General features: G+C 41.7%; 1 protein-coding gene across 10 annotated transcripts in view; it reads right to left on the bottom strand.

Annotated features, from left to right (window-relative positions):
- The window catches only part of QKI (QKI, KH domain containing RNA binding), a 182,532-nt gene that overhangs the window by 82,516 nt on the left and 77,485 nt on the right, over positions 1–22,531 (bottom strand). For 6 of the 10 annotated variants that reach the window (XR_012318031.1, XM_073671413.1, XM_073671414.1 and 3 more), the window contains exons 3-4: positions 11,731–11,847; positions 10,893–10,937 (exon numbers count right to left, since the gene is read on the bottom strand). Coding sequence is in view for 9 of the 10 variants with exons in the window: in XM_073671413.1 (XP_073527514.1) it covers positions 10,893–10,937; positions 11,731–11,847 (162 nt within the window). In the remaining variant the exon portion in view is untranslated. The remainder of the gene's footprint in view (positions 1–10,892; positions 10,938–11,730; positions 11,848–22,531) is intronic. The other 4 variants (XM_073671416.1, XM_073671418.1, XM_073671420.1 and 1 more) reach the window with 1 other exon arrangement.

The raw sequence follows: 22,531 nt of genomic DNA, 5'->3' as shown, positions 1-22,531 counted from the left end.
GGGGCACTTATCTTTATCAGCATGGACAAGAGACAAAAAAACGCAGCAAAACCTGCTTCTTTATTGCCAAGAGAGTAAGTTTTGCCTGCGGAAAAAAAAAAAGCAGCAAGAGCGCAACATGTGAACATAGCCTTAGTAGGTTTTCCCACTCTTAAAAAGTGATACTGTATATGGTTATATAGAGATGCAATCTGGTGTGTCAGTCTTAGCCCTTGAATGTTTCTGGAAAGTTGCGCATCGTTGATCACTTGAACTCATATTCGTATGTAATTGTTGTACTTCTCTTGCAATTTTGTTGTGCCGAAATGCTACACCCCTTTCCTACTTCACTGAGGGAAATGTGCTTTGCCATAAAAGCAGCTATAGGAACATTCCCAGCATTTTTTGGTTGTTTCACATGACCCTAATCTTACACATTTTATATATTTTAGCTGCTAGGTGCTTGAGTCTAAGAGGCTGGAAAAAAACCTTATTCAATCATTTTTCAAAGGATTTAGGGTTTGTGTGGAAATCAATTTACACTGGCTTCTGGAAACTGTTAAAGCTTTACACCAGTCCCAACATGTTTGTGTTAAGAATGAGAAACAATAAAAAGTCTTCTAGATTAAAACAGAACCACTAGGTGTTTTACGAATTAAAAAAGTCTAGAACATCCAATTACCACTTATAAGATGGACTTTCCTTGTATTCCAAGAATAAAATGTTATTTAATCAGACATGTATAATAACTGCTGAATGAGATCCATGTTGTTCTCTGCTAACTGAATAAGTTATGACAAACTAGCTAAAATTAATGTTTATCTAAAAATGCCAAAGAATTTATCAAAAATCCCCAATACCCAATTAAAAGAATTCAATTTATGCCAGTGTATGATTAGCTTGTACAAGTAAATAAATGACCTCCCCAAAAAAAAAATTGGTGAAAAGCAGTTTCATGTAATACTCACTCAACAGACAAAGGGGCATTCCTCCATCTGGAGAAAGAAAGGTTCAATCTCCAGAGGAGACCAGGCTTCTTTACCATAAGAACTATTAGGCTATAGTCACATGACCAATTTTCTCTCATCCAAGAAAATCAGCCCTATTATGCCAGTGACACTGACAGTGTGATCAGATTGTCTCAAATGAAGATGGAGGAAAAAAAAAGTTCTCCATTCTGTGAAAATCATACTGCACTTGGATGTCATCCGAGTGTGGTCGGATTTTTTTGATTAAGTAATTTACTTGCATTGCAGAGTGCAATCCGATTTAAGGATAAGTGTATATTATATATATATATATATATATATATATATATATATATATATATATATATATATATATATATATATATATATATATATATATATATATATATATATATATATATATATATATATTAAAAAATAAATAAAAAAAATATATATAAAAAATCAGGCATGTTTGTGCACGGCCCCATAGAATAACATTGGCCAGAGTGTGATACAATGTTGTCGGATCGCCATGTGACTGAAAATACAGTGGTGTGCATGAGCCCTTAATCAGTGAAAAAGTCTACTTCAAGAGAGTTGGTCAAAGAGGGAACCATTGATTTTTTTTTTTTATTTATTTATTTTTTTTTAGACAAAGCCTTTGATTCTGGAACAATGAATGTTTGCTTATTATGTTGATTAACCTTTGTGGATACTGTGGCTTATTGACTCACAAGACAGGAGTATGAGGATGCCCTCCCTAATCCATTATCTGTGAATGTGTACTTGCAAGGACAACTTTTAAGGGCCATGTGCTTCTGTAGCAGTCAAACATGGGAAAGAGAATCAAGGAGAAGCAAGAGGACACACAAACTCTTCACACCATCAGCTTGGAAGTATGGCTTTAATCAAAGAGATACAGATTTGGATTCTACATGATTCCAGCCTAAAGCCCCCGTCTCACATAGCGAGATCGCTGCTGTGTCACGGTTTTGGTGACTCAACAGCGACCTCACCAGCGATGTCGCTATGTGTGACACTTTGCAGCGATCAGGCCCCTGCTGTGAGGTCGCTGATCGCTGCAAAATGTCCTGGACCATTTTTTGGTCGTTGCCCTCCCGCTGGTCAGCACACACCGCTGTATGTGACCAGCGGGAGCAGCGATCAGGCTGGTAACTACGGTAAACATCGGGTTACTAGCGACACACGCGCACCTAGTAACCCGCTGTTTATCATGGTTACGAGCCTGCTAAAGTGAGCGGTAACCTCCCGCTCACTGTAGCAGAGTGGTAACCATGATAAACAGCGGGTTACTAGGTGTGCGTGTGCCCCTAGTAACCCAATGTTTACCATAGTTACCAGCCTGCTCCTGCTTCAGCAGGCTGGTAACCAGGAACAGGACATCGTGGAAAGATTCTTTCCATGATGTCGCTGCTCCCCTGATTGTTGGTAAGCCTGCCTGTTTGACAGCTCACCAGCGACCACATAGCGACGCAGCAACGATCCCTGACAGCTCGAATCGTTGTCGGGATCGTTGCAGAGTCGCCAAGTGTGACGGGGACTTAAGAGTATATAGCCCTGATTGAAAAGATACAGATCTGCTCCAATGACCATCAGAGAGACCATGGATACATTTGGGGAGATCAGGTTGGGATGATGAAGTCACCTGGCCCCATGGATATGTTTGTTTGGGGTTGCCAGGAGGGACCCACCAGTCACCTGGAACCCATGGAGACATTCAGAATAGCCAGATTGGGACCAGCCGGTCATCTGGCCCCATGGAAACTCTTGGAGAGGCCAGAGTGGGACCCTCGGGTCTCCTGGCCTTGTACCCTGATGGACTGCTATCTTCCTTAGCTTGCCGCTACCTTCTCTCTGTTGGGGCCTGCCAGAAGCGTGGGGGGGGCACTGGTTAAGGTAGTCTGCCCTGGAAGTCTCCAAAGTCGCAGATGTTCTATCCCAGCAGGACGGAGTGGAAGGGTGAGACTGTGTAAGGTGGCACCATCTTGGGCATTTGTTGGGACTGTTCTGTGTGTTTATTGTTTGTTTTGTGGTTCTATAAAGTACAGTCATGGCCAAAAGTATTGAGAATGAGACAAGTAGTAATTTTTCCAAAGTTTACTGCTTCATTTTTGTAATGGCAATTTGCATATACTCCTGAATGTCAAAGAGTGATCAGCTTAACAGCAATTACTGTACTTGCAAAGTCAATATTTGCCCAGAAAATGACCTTTAACCCCCAAAACACATTTCAACATCATTGCAGTCCTGCCTTAAAAGGAGCAGCTAACATCGTTTTAGTGATTGATCCATTAACACAGGTGTGGGTGTTGATGAGGACAGGGCTGGCGATCAGTCATGGTTAAGTAAGAATGACATCACTGGACACTTTAAAAGGAGGCTGGTTCTTGGTATCATCGTTTCTCTTCAGTTAACCATGGTTATCTCTAAAGAAACACGTGCAGCCATCATTGCACTGCACAAAAATGGCCTAACAGGGAAGAGTATCGCAGCTACAAAGATTGCACCTCAGTCAACAATCTATCGCATCATCAAGAACTTCAAGGAGAGAGCTTCCATTGTTGTCAAAAAGGCTCCAGGGCGCCCAAGAAAGACCAGCAAGCGCCAGGACCGTATCTTAAACCTGTTTGAGCTGCGGGATCGGACTACCAGCAGTGCCGAGCTTGCTCAGGAATGGCAGCAGGCTGGTGTGAGTGCTTCTGCACGCACTGTGAGGCGGAGACTCTTTGAGCAAGGGCTGGTTTCAAGGAGGGCAGCAAAGAAGCCACTTCTCTCCAGAAAAAACATCAGGGACAGACTGATATTCTGCAAAAGGTACAGGGAGTGGACTGCTGAGGACTGGGGCAAAGTCATTTTCTCTGATGAATCCCCTTTTCGATTGTTTGGGACATCTGGAAAACAGCTTATTCGGAGAAGAAGTGGTGAGCGCTACCACCAGTCTTGTCTCATGCCACCTGTAAAGCATCCTGAAACCATTCATGTGTGGGGTTGCTTCTCAGCCAAGGGAATCGGCTCACTCACAGTCTTGCCTAAAAACACAGCCATGAATAAAGAATGGTACCAGAATTTCTTCCAAGAGCAACTTCTCCCAACCGTCCAAGAGCAGTTTGGCGCCCAAAAATGCCTTTTCCAGCATGATGGAGCACCTTGCCATAAAGCAAAGGTGATAACTAAATGGCTCATGGAACAAAACAGAGATTTTGGGTCCATGGCCTGGAAACTCCCCAGATCTTAATCCCATTGAGAACTTGTGGTCAATCATCAAGAGACGGGTGGACAAACAAAAACCAACAAATTCTGGCAAAATGCAAGCATTGATTATGCAAGAATGGACTGCTATCAGTCAGGATTTGGTCCAAAAGTTGATTGAGAGCATGCCAGGGAGAATTACAGAGGTCTTGAAGAAGAAGGGGCAACACTGCAAATATTGACTTGCTGCATTAACTCATTCTAACTGTCAATATAACCTATTGGTACTCATAATATGATTGCAATTATATTTCTGTATGTGATATAAACATCAGACAAACACTAATAAAAACCAGAGGCCAGCAGATCATGTGAAAATATCATTTTGGTGTCATTCTCAAAACTTTTGGCCATGACTGTACAGCCAAGCTGTTTTACCCTCGCCGTGTTGTCGGAGTAGTATTACGCCCACAGAAGACCTGGACTTTTGTTTTCGAAAAATATTTATGTACGTATATAAAATTCTTGTTGAATGTTGATCCAGTCGACCGGCATTTGAGCGAAGGATGGAAAAGCTTGCTCTTTAGGGCAGAGTTCATCATGCATTATGGATGTCCCGCTATTCTTTCCCATCTCTAAGCTGACCTTCATGGACATGTGGTCTTTTTATAACTGTACTAGTTATGTAACTATGTAAATATAACTTTATAAACATCACATACTAAAATTCAGAGACCAGCAATTTCTAAAACAATTTGTTGATGGACAAAATAATCAAATTTAACCCTAAAGATATATTCCCACAGGTTTTTTGCATCGGTTTTGAAGCAGATCTACTTCAAAATCCACATCAAATAGTATTCAAAGAGCACTTGGAGTGTTTTTTTATGTTGATTTCAAAGTGGATCCACTTCAAAATCAACATAAGAAAAACCTCAGGGTTAGTTTTGATTATTTTGACCGTTGTGAAATGGTTTTAGAAATCACTGGTCTCCAAATATTAGGGCATATTCACACAGTTGTTTATGTGGATATTTAAGGCTGAATAATGTACATCAAAACGCTGAAATTTTTTTTGCATGGTTTTTAGTGCAGATTTTCATTCAGCAGTCAAATTGAGCCTTTTTAGCTTATTTAAAGTAAACTGAAAGAGTTTAACATTAAAAAAAACAAAACTCCTTGTGAACACACCCTTATGATTTACAGGTTATTGTACACCTTCTCCAGCCAAACCTTGCATATTTTCTGCAGATTTTGTCTCGTTCATCTGAAAAAAGGATTCAGAAGAAAGGAAAGGATTTTAAATTGCACAAATTAATGCAAAAAATCTGCAGTGTGAAAATTCTCCCTAATGACTGATTGGCTGCAGTGGTGCAGTGACTTCCAAAAAGAACAAACACTACTATTGGAGCCAAGGCAGACGGCTTAGACGGGTTGATCCCATTAACAGATTCTATTTAAAGAGAACCTTTCACTGGATATTTTAATTTAAAACCATGTACCTCCTTTAATTGCCTTGGAAACACTGCCAGCTTCTCTTCTGTGTTCCTCCGTTCCAAAGTTACACCCTCGGAAATAATGATGCAAATTTTCCTTTCTTCAACCAACGAGACCAAGGCTATGTTCACACGTTGGGTTTTTCAGCGTCAAACCTGCAGCAATACCTAATCTCTGGGAGCAAATCAGCTGCGTCGAAAATGCAGGTTTTGCTGCGTTTTTTTAAGCGTCCTTCTGTCTCTATTTATGTATGCACATAAAGTTCTGTGAAAAAAAAAAGAACCCCATTCTATTTTACCATCAAAAACGCTGAAAAAACGATTATGCAAATCTTGGTGCGTTTTTTTCACCACCCATTAATCCCATGGGTGAAAAAAACGTTGAAAATACGCTGAAAGTAGTGACATGCTCTATTTTCCAAAAACCCAACCGAGGCACAAAATATGCAAAAAAAAAAAAAAAAAACAGAATTCTGGTTTCTCATAGACTTTTCTGGTACTGCTAGACGCAGCTTAAAATTTGCATAAAAATCTGCAGCAAAAAAACGCTGAAAAACCGAACATGTGTGAACATAGCCTAATACCACAGAATTTCTCTCTGGGCATTTGCTTTTTCTTTGATGCTGGCAAATAACTTGACCGTGCCCAGAGAGTAGTTTTGTGTTGGCTGAAGGAAAAATTTGCATGTTTATTACAGAGTTGCCAAAACTTTGGGATGGTGGGGCACCGGGGAGAAGAAAAACGGTCCCAGAGTCAGTGGAGCAGCTCTAATTGGAGGAGAAACTGGGTTTAAATGTAAAAAAAAGTACAATGAAATTCTTAAACACAAGTGTATGAGAAAGTTGGTAATATGCGTATCAATATCATTCTGTTGATATAGTGATAACCCGGTATATCCTAGTCCTCTCAGTATACCAATCTTACATGTTTATGTGCTGTCATTACGGACATATCAAATCCATTCCTAATATGGTGTTCTTTTTATATTTCCCCAATATAAACTATAATGTGAACTTTTCAGAGTGCTACTTGTAACCCACAACGTGGCTCAGCCTCCCAAATAAAGGCCATTGAAAGCTTGTGAGCATATTAATTGCATGCTGCACAATTTCTCACCATGATGTTTATGGCAAATGCTGAGAATGCCAGCGCCAAGAAATGCACAGGCACTTTATTTCATGAGCTGATTGAGAAGTCAATCTCTAATACTCAGTGGGACAAGAATTGTTTCTCTCAGTTGCCACAAAATTAGACAGCCTCTCATATTTGTATACACAGCAAAGCGGAGCACGGCGGCCATACACTGCCGCTCCCTGTGGAATTACACTGCCAGATTCATGCATTATTCCGAGGTAAATGAATTACCGCAGCACATACTTTCTACATGCTACTGTAGAAAGATTTCATTATCTGGTGGCATCCCCAATTAGTAGAAATAAATGCTCCATTTTGGGATGCCGCCGAACAAAGGTCAATCACAGACACACAGGGGGTCACATTTCTAGGGACAGCACAATCTCTGGAAATTAATTAGATAAACATATCCTAAGAATGACTAGCAAGGATTATCACGCTATACATACAGCGTGAAAGACATGAGCTGGCAGAGCTGTGCGCACCTGCACGCCACGCACGCTTACCATACAAATCACCTATCTCCAGCTGCATCACTCCCAGAGCTGAGAACTGGACCCAGAGGGGACATCCGCCCAAGAACTGTGCCAGACCCACTACCTTCATAGCAGACTACCTCCACACGACATTAATAGAAATACCAGGCCTCCGCTGGGGTGGTGGAAAGAACACTGCCACAGGACTCCGGAAAGGTGTTCTCTACAGTGGTGACACATTATGAAACACCCCACCTACTGGAGTACACAGGCGCAGATTCATCAACGTGCCCAGAATTCAGGCAAAAAAAAAGAATTTGAAAAGTCGTAATTTTTTTGGTGCAGTAAGAAGCCGTGCAAAAAATAATTGACTTTTTGGCATTCTCACGCCACTTTCACGAAGCTCCATCAAAGTGGACAAGCCGGGGAGGAGCAAGGGTGGGACAACATCCGCCAGACAAACTAATCAAAAGTGATGGTGTACATTACACCAGAAATGTTACTCCAGTTACTGATTGGAAGAAAATGTCTGACGAGGCGCACGCTACTGATAATGAATTGGGTGCATCTTAAGTGACCTTAATTCAGCGTGTCTTATTCCTGCACGCCCCTTACTAGAAGTGGTGAACAAATTCAGTGGAAGATGGACAATGGTAATAACAGTATGGGGCCATTTAGCATGAGATGGACTTGACCCAGTAATTTCACTAAGGCCAATATTAATGTTATCGTGGACAAAGCCATTCTTGACAATTGTACACTTCCAACTGTGTAACTATACAGTATATGGTTAGTGTATAGGTTTTAACAAAAACTATCCATTCAAGATTGTAAAAAAATCCATTGCATGCCTCATCTTCCATGGAAATGCTGTAGAATTGCAACATAGATTTTATTTATTACAATGCAACAAGTAAGAAAAAGCAAACGCTTAATTTTGCCCCAAAAACAACTATGCAATATGCGCAATTCATTGCTGATTTTTATCTGATGTGTGAATTTAGCAAAAAGAGGCCCAAGTCCATTATTGCCCATAATTCTGGAAAAAGAGATAGCTAACAAGCTCCTCTAGGTGTGATGATCAGGTGTACACAAATACAGGTATATGTCTATACACACAGCGTATAGATAGACACATCCATCCCAATACAGAACGTATACATACAATCATCCTTTATAGACTCTCTAGGTCTGCTACACGGTACCAATGATAACTACTACTTTAAGACCAACCAGCCAACAAAATGGAAAGTAGAGAAAAAGTTAAAAACAAGCGATACATTGTCACAGCTCTCTTCACACCTGACATTTAAATGTCAGAAGTAAGAAGTACTTTGTGGAGTTCAGGAGTTATCTGAGCCAGCAAAGACGACCTCAAAGAGTGGCTGTGAAGCAAGCACAGCTGCACCACACGCTGAGTGCTGGCATTTTTGCTAACAGGGGGCAATGAAGACAGTCCATGAATTCAGACACTCGTCTGTTTTCTAGGCCTTCAGGTTACATCTCGTCTTCACCATACAGCTTCTGGCTAAAGATTTTTTTCCCTTTCATCACTTTCAAAATACTTCATCTGGTCACATTACTTCTGCCCCAACTTCTCACTGATTGCCAATTGTCTTTCAAGCTCCATGTGGTGGAACATGAATGAACGCCGAGCTGCCATTTTTCCTCCGCTCAGTGATCCTGTGCCAGGTGTTTGCATAGCGCCGCTACGCATTAACATTCCAGCCTGTCTGTTCTCTTCTGCACGGCTGTCTGGGGATCATGCAATATTGAAAGAGAAGTCAGATTTCACTTCACAATAGAGTCATATTAGCTAGTAATCTGGATTGCTTTCTTCTTACTCCCGGTGTTCTCAAAAAAACGGTTTCAATGCTTGTTCTTTTTGCTCGACTTTATTGCATAGAAAACACTTTACTTCACAACTTTGTATAAAGCTCACACAATTCTGAGCTTCATACAATAAACTGGACTATGTCTAGAGTCTCTAAAGAGATGCAGCCGCTCTGAAACACCATGATAAGTGGATGAAACAAAACGTGCTCCAGAACCCGCATGTGCTCCAGAGAATATACCGGTCCTACAACTGATGCTTCATCATGGTGCGAAGGGGATGTGTCTGCCCAATATACTAGTACCCAGCATGCAACTAGAAAGGGTTAAAAGAATAAGCCTCCCGACAGAACTATACTGCTGGATACATACAATGTCACATAAAATCCATTTAAGCTTGTGGCTGCAACGTGAAAACATGTGGAAAAGTTCACGGGGTATGAATACTTTTTCAAGACACTGCACATACTCAACTTGGCCGAGCATACAGGTATTTTCTGTAGAAAAGAGGCAAGACACCTCTGTCAGCAGATAATCTCCTCAAGTACAAGGTAGTAAAAAATCTAAGGGATCATTTACACAAGGAAACAATCGTTTAAACAATGCGATCATAACTCGCAACAATGTCAGACCAGTGGCTATATATGAGAGTTGTAACACCGAGCACTGTGATCACACAGGTAATCTGAAGTGTAGGTGGGTTCAACCATCACATCCCATAAGTGATACTTTTTATTTATTTCTAATACATGAATTCATAAAGGTATTGGACAAACATCTCCGATAGAGTACACACAAAATGTAATTAATTTTTTTTGATAACCATGAATATGTACTGGTCCCATCTGCTACTAATCTATAGATTACTGTGGAACATAACCAGCCCTATTTACCACTTCAATTTCCGCTCCTCCTTTTTTGCAGATCAAATCATTGAACAAGTGAACAATCTCCATTTACATTACACAATTTTCAATAGTTGAACAAGACTTCTTTTCGTGCCTAATCTTTCATGCACCTCGTTCAGTCGCTAAAGCCATTCACACTACACAAATATCATGAACGATGGGCCGGTACTGTTAGGATCTGATGGATCAGCAGGTGTAAATGCAGCTTAACTTCCTAACAACTAGTAGGTGCAAGTTTGGGGGTGGCACCCATGCACATTGAACGGTGGGGTTAATCTTGCTGCCATTGGCTGCTTAGGCCTATATAAGTAAAATCCATATGGCTACATTGTAGAGGAGCATAGCATATGCTTTTTCAAAGGGTCATTTGACACAAGACACATTGAGTGTGGGGGGCACTGGTCCTAAACATCAATTCAATTAAACTCCAAATTGAACTTATGGGTGCAACTGCATGTAAATGCCTGTATACATCATGGAGGTTACCATTACATAAACTGTACTAAGGTAAAAGTGATACAACCAGATTTGTAATTATCATACTTGCAAATGAGGGTTATTCCCCATGACGGAGGTTTATCTAGGGTGCAGCAATTATTCATCTCAGTCTGTGCTTTTCTTAATATCCTGCAACTTTCCAAACATTTACTGTGTAAGGGGCTATCAATTTTAATGTTCCCCTCCTTCATAAGAGCAGAAAAAAAATAAATTGATTCCCAGATCCATTGCACATCAGACCCCACTAACTTCTAGTCAATGACGGCTAATTTTAACTTTTTTTTATTTGGTCTAAACAAAAAACAACCTGATTTTTTGGCATTTTCAGATTCACTGAATATGCAGAGTATTTTCTTAAAGAAATAAACAAGTTTTGTATCTGCTTACCTTGTTAAGCGCCAACATACTGCATTCCAGTATATTGGTAACAGCCTACATGCAGCATGTCAAAACAGTAATAATTGCTAGTTAGAAAAGCAAATTACAACAACATAATGAACAATAAAAGGTAAGTGACAAGAGAACGCACACATCATATAGTCTACATTCCTACAAGCTTACTAATATTAGGGTAATGAGAAGGATCCTATGGATGAAGTCAGATCTTAAAAATCTATGTATTGTGACAAATGGACAAGCAGCAAATGTAGCCTGGGATTAACTCGCTCATAACAATTTTAAAGATGTTTTGACTTCTCAAAAAAGGGATGGCATATTGCTAAAAAGAAGTTTACTTATCATGGGGGCTCAACCAAAAATAAATAGAATAATCTTATCACATTAGAAAAACTTACACTGGCAACCGTCTGCTTACTACAGGCGATAGTGGCACTGACGGCATAAATATTTAGGCTAACTGGACTTTAAAAAAAAATGTATTTAAAGTTAGAAGCAGAACTGAAACGGATTGGATTCAAACAATTGTACCTTTGGTAACTTTTTGTTATTGAAAAAGTTACAATTCCTTTATTTTGGAAATGGTAACAAAGACAAGTGATCAAGTGTGGATTATGGAATCTTTAATAAGTGAGGAGACAAAACACAGTACACTTCTGCATCTCGCAGTATCTAAGGATTCTCTCTAAATGAGCTGGCATGCCTTGGGCCTGAAAGCACAGCTGTATCAGGCCTGCTTCTAGAAATTATGTAGTCATACTATAGCTGCATGGGGCAGAATTGTAGATACATAGCTGCAGTAAGTGGGCACCACAAAAGGCATACCAACCTTTTTCTTGTCTCTCATTGAGCCTTTGCCTCGAACCATAATCTTGCATCCGGTTTCTGCTTCCAATTGCTTAGCAGTTAGTCCTCGTGGGCCAAGGATACGTCCAACAAAGTTAAACTAAAAGAGAAGGAAGCCATTGTTAGAACCTGGCAGTTATTTAACAATTTGTAAAAAAAAAAAAAAAAAAAAAAAAAATCACAAAGACAAAGTACATACTCATCAATATTATCAAGTGTTATAAACGAGCCTAAAGGCAATCTAAGCAGGTTTCTGATATGTAATCTGAGAGCAGCATTATGTAGAGGCAGGGATCCTGATTCCAGCAATATGTCGTTTGCTAGTCTGCATGCCATTATGATACAATTAGCAGTTCTCTAATGCTGAGAGCTCTGCATAACTCAGCCCACACAACTGATTAGGGGCTTTCTGCCAATCAGTGCTGGGGTTATCATTGTAGTGATAATCTCCTTTTGATAAGCCACTTTGCATACTGAAACAAAAACACACAGCCTAGTATGTGACATACCACTGGAATCAGGTTTGTAACCACTACATCATGTTAATCTCAGAATACATAGCAAAAACCGGTTGACAAATTACTTTTAAACTGAAACCCAGAAAAAGCATATTCCATTGAGCTCTTTGTTAACCTGCGCCTCACCTCACATCATGAACAGGCTACATGACTGATAACAGATCACTCAATGTGGGTTTACAAGACCGATATCTACCTATAACAAGCAATGATCAACTATATAAAGTCCAACAAAACTTGTTTAAAACTGATCTCACATTGGTAAATATATTTTTAAACTGACACTAAATATCAACATTAGAATAGCTTTATAACCATTTTTTAAAGTTTAACATTAATTTCTGCTCAAAAGCCTGATTGACAGTGCCTCAGAGTCCCTCTTCTCTGCTGAAATCTCAAAATCTCAGACTGCTCAGTACAAGCTGCAGCTGTCAGTCAGGCTAGGTGGACAGATTGAGTACACTTAGACTAATGAGTTCCGTCATTCTTTAGCTGGATTTAAGAGGATCTTTCACCAGTTCTTTCATATTGAACTAGATACACAATGTCATAATGACTGAACAAAAGTTTTTTTTGTTTTTTTTTTTGAATTGTCAAAGTATTTGGTATTTAATGAGTTGAAAAAAAAATGAAAGTTAAGTTGAAGTGGGTGTTAGAGTTTTCACTGGGGCGTGTACTTCTCCATGTATGATGCTGACAATCCATTAGCAGACAGCAACACCCAAAGGAAGTAAGAATAAACCCCCAATATAGCTTAAGGCCCGTCACACTTAGCGACGCTGCAACGATCCCGACAACGATACGACCTGTCAGGGATCGTTGCTGCGTCGCTATGTGGTCGCTGGTGAGCTGTCAAACAGGCAGGCTCACCAACGATCAGGGGAGCAGCGACATCGTGGAAAGAATCTTTCCACGGTGTCCTGCTCCTGGTTACCAGCCTGCTGAAGCAGGAGCAGGCTGGTAACCATGATAAACATCAGGTTACTAGGGGCACACGCGCACCTAGTAACCCGTTGTTTATCATGGTTACCACTCTGCTACGGTGAGCGGGAGGTTACCGCTCACTTTAGCAGGCTCGTAACCATGATAAACAGCGGGTTACTAAGTGCACGTGTGCCCCTAGTAACCCGATGTTTATCATGGTTACCAGCCTGATCGCTGCTCCCGCTGGTCACACACAGCGGTGTGTGCTGACCAGCGGGAGGGCAACGACCAAAAAATGGTCCAGGACACTTTGCAGCGATCTCACAGCAGGGGCCTGATCGCTGCAACGTGTCACACATAGCGACATCGCTTGTGAGGTCGCTGTTGCGTCACCAAAACCGTGACACAGCAGCGATCTCGCTAGAGATCTCGCTATGCGAGACGGGGGCTTTAGAGCAAATTCCTCAGTGTGAGAGATGTAATGATACAACTCTGATCTCCAGGTCTACCTTTTGCATGATTAGAAAGCAGAGATGACTAACATCCTCCAAATAAGGTCTCTGTGGGGGAGGCGCAGCTGAGTTTAGCTGTATTACATTACAAAGCCTTTTAGCAGCTCTCCTGCTCTCACAACACTGTCGGTTCTGAACAGCAGACATAATTGTAATTACTGACACTTAGTAGGAGAGCTGATAGAAGGATTTGTAATGTGACACAGCTAAACTCAGCTACACTGCTCCTCCCCTCAACAATGACTGATGCAGGAGGTTAGACCAGGGAATCAGAGCTGTATCACCACATCTCACACTGAAAAATCAGCTTTAAAATGGGTTGTCCAGCCTTAAGGTAAATGTCTGCAGTCAGACCTGTGAAACCTCACTGAGAATTCTATGATGATGTGGTCATGTGACCGCAAGTATGCGATTTAGTACTTTCGGCCACATTCCGGCTAGACGTGGCTTTAATTGTTAGTGGACTAAATGTTCATTTTAATCCAATACTGGCACTTTTCCCCACATTAAAAATAAAAATTAAAAAGAAGAGAAAAAATACAATGTGGTATCTCCAAGTTAATAAGTCTGATCTATCAAAATATTAAATCAATTAACCAGATTGGTAAATGCATTAATGAATATAAAATCTAAAAGCCAGAATTGCGTGTTTTGTTTTTTTTTTTTTAACTGATACAACATTGCGATAAAAAAGCAGTAATATGTATCTACCCCAAAATGGTAGAATTAAAACTGTTGGCACCGGGCGCAAAAAAACAAGACCCCCCCTCAGCCCTATTGACCTAAAAAAAAAAAAAAAAAAAAAAAAAATGTTACAGGTCACAGTCCCAATAAATTTTTTCTTTTTACAAATTTCCTAAACCTTTCATGATTTAAAAAAAAAAAAAAAAAAATATATATATATATATATATATATATATATATATATATATATATATATATATATATATATATATATATATATATATATATATATATATATATATATATATATATATATATATATATATATATATTTATTAACGTTTGGCATCTCCGTAATCGTACTGACCTGGAGAATCATATTGTCAGGTCATTTTTAACGTAAAATGAATGCTGTAACAAAAAAATCAATGGCTGAATTGCGTTTTTTTTGCTTTTTACATTTTCTCCGTATTGGAATTTTTTTCCCACTTTTCAGTACATCTCATGATAAAATAGATGGTGCCATCCAAAAGTACATCTCAATCAGTGCTAAGCAAGCCCTCATACAACTATCAACAGAAAACTACAGAAGTTATGGCTCTTGCACGAAGGGGAGGAAAACTCAAAAGGGCAAGAACGGAAAATCACCCCCTCAGGAAGGAGTTAATGCAATGATTCAACAGCTATTTGATTTAAAAAAATTCACCTTAGGAATAACAAATCTACAATTAGAAGTACAAAATTAGAATTCACAGTAGCCAAAGATTTTGCAAAACTTAGACATGTTTCCCAAATACATTTGGTCATTATTGATCACTAGACGGTGTCCTGATTCTAACGCATCGGGTATTCTAGAATATGTATGCGGCCGACCAGGCGCGACTAATCAGCGAAGCAGTATTTAAATGAGTTGTGCACTACTTTAAATTAACCCCCCAATGTATCCCCCCGGGGCCCCTAATGAATTTTGTAATTACGTCATGTTGTCAATACTGCTTGTGACAACATCGCTGACCACGCACAGCCAGCACGCTGATTGGTCACAGCCGGCGGCTAGCACCTGTCATCTCCCGGCTGCGTCGCCGCTGATCTCCCAACGGTGGCCTGCGTGTTTCAAATCCGGCGACAATTCGCGGCCGGGCTGCGCCAGTCGCTGATTGGTCGCGGCCGGCTGGCCGCGACCAGAGAAGCGGTGTTTTAAATTTCGCGCCAATATCGCTGATTGGTTGCACCCGCCTGGCCACGACCAATCAGCAAAGAGTGTTTCAAATCCGGCGCCAATTCGCGGCAGCACTGCGCTCGTTGCTGATTGGTGGCGGCCGCGACCAATCAGGACAGCGGTGTTTTAAATTTGGCGCCAATATCGCTGAACCGTGTTAGTGAGGACCGGGGAGCGGCGCTGCCTATGCGGGTACTTCCGCTGCGAGCAGCCAGGAGATGACCAGCTAGCGCCGGTCATCTCCCGGCTGCATCGCCGCTGACCTCCATGCGGCTACTGTCGAGAGATCAGCGGCTAGGGCCGCTGATCTCCCGACGGCAAGTGTGAAGGGAGGACCGGGGAGCGGTGCCACCTAGGCCGCCGGTCGGGGTACTTCTGCTGCGAGCAGCCGGGAGATGAAAGGCTAGCACCGGTCATCTCCCGGCTGCATCGACGCTGACCTCCGTGCGGCAGATGAGCCGCTAACGGCCGCCATCTTGTTCTGAAATCCCGCGTCTGGTCCGGCCGCGGCCAATCAGTGACGCGGGATTTCCTGGACGGACAGACAGACGGGATAAGCCGATTATATAGTAGATGATCCCACCCATGAGGTGTATGGAGAAAAATTACTTAAAGATTTATCCTGATTATATAAATTGGATACTGTCGCACCCAATGATCTTAACGTTGATTATGCTGTGGGTCTTCATATCTTTGGGCGTGCAGAAAAAGCCCTTTAAATCCTATGATTCCTGGACAATATTTATGGGTTTGTGTTTTCCAGCCTTTTTTAGCCCCTTAGTGACTGAGCGAATTTTCACCTTCCTGACCAGGTCAAATTTTTGAATTCTGACCAATGTCAATTTATGAAGTAATAACTCTGGAACGCTTTAACGGATCCCACCGATTCTGACATTATTTTCTTCTCGAGACATTGTACTTCATGATAGTTGTAAAATTTGTTCTATATGACTTTATCCGTTTATTTGTGAAAATATCGCTATTTTGGTAAAAATTTTGAAGAAAAAAAACTCGCAGTTTTCAAACTTTCAATCTTCATATCCTTAAACCAGTTCGTCATACTGTACAAATAATTAATAAATAACATTTCCCATACATCTACTTTACATCTGCATCATTTTTTAAACGTCATTTTATTTTGTTAGGATGTCAGAGGGGTTAAAAGTTTAGCAGCAAGTTCTAATTTTTTAAACAAACTTACAAAACCTGTTACTTTTGGGACCTATTCACATTTCAATGGACTTTGAGGGGCCTATATATTGGAAATTCCCCAAAAGTGATACCAATTTAAAAACCGCACCCCTCAAATACTTCAAAACTGTTAAGAAAATATTTAACCCTTCATGTGCTTCACAAGAATTAATGCAAAAGGGGAATGAAAAAAATGTACCTCTAAAATGTTGCATTAGCCCCAATTTTTTCACCTTTGCAAGAGGTAACACCAAAAAGTAGACTCCACAGTTTGTTACCCAATTTCTATCGAGCGCAGCAATACCCCACATGTAGTCAAAAAGTTCTGTTTGGACAAACAGCAGGGCTCGGAACAGAAGGAGCACCATTTGAATTTTGGAACACAAATTGGCTAATATAGATGGCGGGCATTATGTCACATTTGCACGGTCCCGAAGGTACCTAAACCGCAGAAACCCCCCCACAACGGACCCTATTTTGGGGGTATAGTGAGGATTCTGAACCCAAAGGTACTACATAGAATTTGATAACATTAGGTCGTCATACTGTATATGTCATCATTAGTGTTGAGCGCAAGAGCTCGTACTGGAATTTGCATTGGGTGCACAGAGTATCGCAAGCGCTTGAGTGACATGCTCAAGTCTGCGCCCCGCATGTTTTGTGGCTGTTAAGACACCCCCAAAAAAAAAAAAAAAACATACGGGGATTGTCAGTGTATGGCAGGCAATTCCTGCATTTTTTTGGTTGTCCAACAGCCGTGAAACATCCAGGATTTGAGTATGTCACATGATACTCTGTGCATACACTAAAATACCACATCCTAGATATCACTGAAGGATATATTCCAGTTGCAAATCTTTATTCATTATATAGTGAAATGCGTTGAGAATACAACATAAAAATGATCAATGCAAATCAAACTTAATATCCCATGGAGGTCTGGATTTGGAATGATACTCAAAATCAAAAGTGGAAAATCAAATTACAGGCTGATCCAACTTCAGTGGAAATGCCTCAAGACAAGGAAATGATTCTCAGTAGTGTGTGTGGCCTCCATATGCCTGTATGACCTTCCTACAGCACCTAGGCATACTCTTGATGAGGTTGCGGATGGTCTCCTGTGGGATCTCCTCCCAGGCCTGGATTAAAGCATCAGCCAACTCCAGGACAGTCTGTGGTGCAACGTGCCATTGGTGGATGGAACGAGACATGATGTCCCAAATGTTCTCAACTAGATTCAGGTCTGGGGATCGGGCTGGCCTGTACAAAGCATCAATGCCTTCATGAACCAGGAACTGCTGACACTTCAGCCACATGAGGTCAAGCATTGTCATGCATCAGAAGGAACCCAGGGCCCACTGTACCTATATATGGTTTCACAATGGGTCTGAGGATCTCATCCCAGTACCAAATGGCAGTCAGGGGACCCACTGCCAAACCAGTCATGCTGGAGGATGTTGACGGCGTCTCCGGACTCTGTCACGTCTGACACGTGCGCAGTGTGAACCTGGTCTCATCCATAAAGAGCACAGGGCGCCAGTGTCGAATCTACCAATCTCTGTGTTCTCTGGCAAATACCGATCGCCCTGCACTGTGCTGGGCTGTACGCACAACACCCACTTATGGACGTCAGGCCCTCATACCACCCTCATGGAGTCTATTTCTGACAGTTTGAGGAGACACATGGATGTTATTGGCTGGCTGGAGGTCATTTGCAGGGCTCTGGCACTGCTTCTCCTGTTCCTCCATGCACAAAGGAGGATATGGCCCCATCCACTTCTCCTGGTGTACTGGCCTGTCTCCTGTTATCTGCTCCATTGTCTGGACACTAGTGTGTGCAAAGCAGTCATCAAAGCAAAAGGTGGCTACTGTGAAGAACCTAGAATATAAGACATATTTTCAGTTGTTTCACACTTTTTTGTTAAGTATATAATTCCACATGTGTTAATTCATAGTTTTGATGCCTTCAGTGTGAATGTACAATTTTCGAAGTCATGAAAAAAACTGAAAAATCTTGAAATGAGAAGGTGTCCAAACTTTGGCCTTTAAAAAAAAAAATATATATATATATATATATATATATATATATATATATATATATATATATATATATATATATATATATATATATATATATATATATATATATATATATATATATATATATATATATATATATATATATATATATATTTTTTTTTTTTTTTTTTTTTCTATTTCATTCTGGTTCTGTAAATGGTCAGAACTCCCAGTTTCACTTATAGTGTAATAAGGAACCACTAGTGCAATAATAGTTTAAGACGTTTGGCTCCAGCGTATCTCTAGTGTTGTAATACATTGATCAGTATGCACAGCTATCTTGCTGTCAATTCTTATGCTTTGCAGGAATGTCTACAAGAGTAACATTTGCTCAGTATTAATTGTGCAAACTATTCACTATAATTCATGGACGGGGGAAACAAAAAAAGAAAAGACTACTGGCTTTTGAGTATTCTGAGTAAACTGGTTTGGTAAGGAGTTGCCGACTAGGATGGCTTTTGGGGCATATTTATTTTTACGAACTTACTCTCAATACAAATCTGTTCCATATATCTGATAGAAATTTCTTTAGAAATTAGAATAAATCTGCAGCATGTAAATAAAGCCCTAAAGAGCCCTGATGCAACTGGTTTAGCATCAATACCCATGAACTTCATGTTATCACTGGTCTTCAGACAAAGCATGAAACAAGCGACCTTAACTAAAAACTGCTAACAAAATTTTTTTTATGTAATCTGACAGCAGCATGACGTAGGGTCAGAGATCCTGATTCCAGTGATGTGTCACTTACTGGACTGCTTGGTTAAGTTTTGCTAGAATCCCTGTTTTCTCTGCTGTTGATGTAGCGGTGCTCGGAATGCTAAGCTGTGTATGACCATGCCCACACAGCTTCCTGTGCCAATCAGGGTTGGGGGTAGGATTACACAGATAAGCCTGACTGGTCTGCATGCCAGACCTAGTCAGGCAGTGATAATCTTGTGTTGATCAAACACTGATTTTATGTTAACTACAACACAGCCTAATAAGTGACACATCTCTGGAAACAGGCTTTCTTTCTATATTAAGCAGTAATAAATAGCACAAGCCCGTTAACAGATTCCCTTTAATACAACTAAATACAGTAAATGTGATCTCTAGGTTATGAGGCAATGCAAAGTAGAAAGCAGATTTATAAATGCACAGGAAGTCACGTCCTAATTTCATTATCTATAAATGCTTATTACAGACTGTTGCAGCAGACGGTTTGCACAGTGCTTGTGTGTCTGTGTCTAAATATAAATGTCAATATTGTATGACAATTTGGGTTTTTAATTACAAGCAGGGATATAGCCGTCATTGACACTGTGAACCTGTAATGTCCCTCAGACAAGGGCACCGATACCACATCCTTCTAAAGCACTTTTGATCTGAAGATAACACTTCTAAATGCCCTTTTAAAACTGTGCAAGCCTAACAAGCAAGACGATAAATATGATATATCATTATCTGTCCGAGACAAAGCAAAAAAAAAAAGTCTCAAGATACTCATATTCATCTTCCGGAGAGTGAATGTTAATTTCACCCCATCAATGAAACAGACGAGGATTAACCTTAGGCAGGACAGGCCAAATTCATAGAGCAGGTTGTCCGAAAATAGAACATAGCAAGAAATTATTCCATCCCTGAGCCATCTTCTGTTCTTTACCCATTTATAAGAAAGCTGGGAATCAATGCCTAGCACCACAGCTTCCTCGGACTGCTGAACGCCTAATCTGACCTCTTATCAGATCGCTTGTCTTGCATTTTACGGCATAACTAGGCAGATTTGCAGGTCATGACTATTATATCACGATTGTGGAACTAAAGGCCCCTGCACTGTGCACCAATGTCATCAGATGCCAACAGATATTGACAGTCTAATGCAGGGGTCTCAGACACACAGCCTGCATGCGGCCCCTCCAGCTGCTTTTTGCGGCCCGCAGGCACATAGACCCCGTAACGATCGTGGCTCTCTCCAGCAGCCGCTGCCATCAGCGCTGTAGTGCAGTGTATTGCCGCGCAGAGACCATCTCTCTGCACAGCAATACCAGTGTCAGCCGCCGGCCTATCAGAGGCCACCAGCTGACCTCTGCGCATGGCAGTGACGTCATACCCCGCTGCGCTGGGACGCAGAGGTCAGCTGGTGGCCTCTGATAGGCCGGCGGCGGCCACTGATATTGCTGTGCAGAGAGCCGGTCTCTGCGCAGCAACACACTGCACTACGGCACTGATGGCAGCGGCTGCTGGAGAGAGCCGCGATCATTACCTGCGGGCCACAGGTGCAGAAAGGACGCCGAGGGAACGGAGGACAGGTGAGAAGAATCTTTTTTTTTTTTCTCTGTCATGTGAAATACAGCACAGGGGACCGGCGCGCAGTGTGGGGGGGGACGGGGACCCTGTGCGCAGTACGGGGGGACGGGGACCCTGTGCGCAGTACGGGGGGACGGAGACCCTGTGCGCAGTACGGGGGGACGGAGACCCTGTGCGCAGTACGGGGGGACGGAGACCCTGTGCGCAGTACGGGGGGACGGAGACCCTGTGCGCAGTACGGGGGGACGGAGACCCTGTGCGCAGTACGGGGGGACGGAGACCCTGTGCGCAGTACGGGGGGACGGAGACCCTGTGCGCAGTACGGGGGGACGGAGACCCTGTGCGCAGTATGGGGGGACGTAGATGGGGGACCATGTCTGCATGATGAGAACAGGTCAAAAAGGTGTATAGAAAATAAAATGGTATAACTAAAAATGTCACTTTGTCATGCAAATAATGCGGCCCCCCCCCCCAAATTAAATGTTTTTCTGTGTGCGGCCCATATGCCCAGCTGAGTTTAAGACCCCTGGTCTAATGTTTGTGGGGACGTCCTGACTCTCCCCCCAACATCTATTGGGGAACAGAAGTATCTAGCTGTTCCTATTTAATAAAACAGATCCCTTTGTTCTCAGAGATTTAGCCGCGGCTCTCACACGGAGAACAAAGGCCAAGAGAACGCTCCTGTGTATGGACCATTGCTCTGCCGAAAGCCAAGGCAGGAATTACAGCAGCCGAAACAAGCGGTACAACTTCTTACTCGCTTGACTTATTATATGCATGCTTGGAGGAATAGGTACAGAGTACATACAAGATGAGGGGAGGTGATTTTAAGAATGGAGGTGACCAAACTCTCCTAAAATATACTGAAATCACAAAGAGATGCAGAGTTCCAACCCAGCTGGAGAACCAGGTCACTTCAGCAGTCAGTCCCCATCAGACATTTAAGTCATAACAGTTAATATGTGGTGATGAGCGAGTGTATTCGTTACTATTTGTGTACTCGCCTCGCTATATTCGGATGTCCCGCCCTGCAGTTTTGGCGCCTCCTTTGCAGCCACTAAACATGCTGGGCTTCTTAACCAATCATAGTAATGCCACAGACATCTTGATTGTGGCATTACTGTGATTGGCTGGCCGCCCAGCGTCATAGGGTCCATTTAAACCCTGATGCCGCCATTTTGTGCACATTGCGTCTGGAGCCTGCATTCTATAAGCATAGGGAGAGATCGCTGAGCTGCTAAGGAGAGTGTTTAGGCCTCTTGATCAAACAAAAGCTCTTGTAAGGGCTACCTGCAGTGTGCACTAGTTCTGTGTTTAAAGGAGCCGCTCACTAGCTCCATAATACCACCAAAAAATAGCTCTTTTCAG

Source organism: Phyllobates terribilis, unplaced genomic scaffold (assembly GCF_046119375.1).
Source record: "Phyllobates terribilis strain yellow unplaced genomic scaffold, ASM4611937v1 Scaffold_3__8_contigs__length_932513732, whole genome shotgun sequence".
Taxonomy (NCBI): domain Eukaryota; kingdom Metazoa; phylum Chordata; class Amphibia; order Anura; family Dendrobatidae; genus Phyllobates; species Phyllobates terribilis.
Note: the sequence above shows the minus strand (reverse complement) of the source record. Positions and strands in the feature narration are given on the sequence as shown.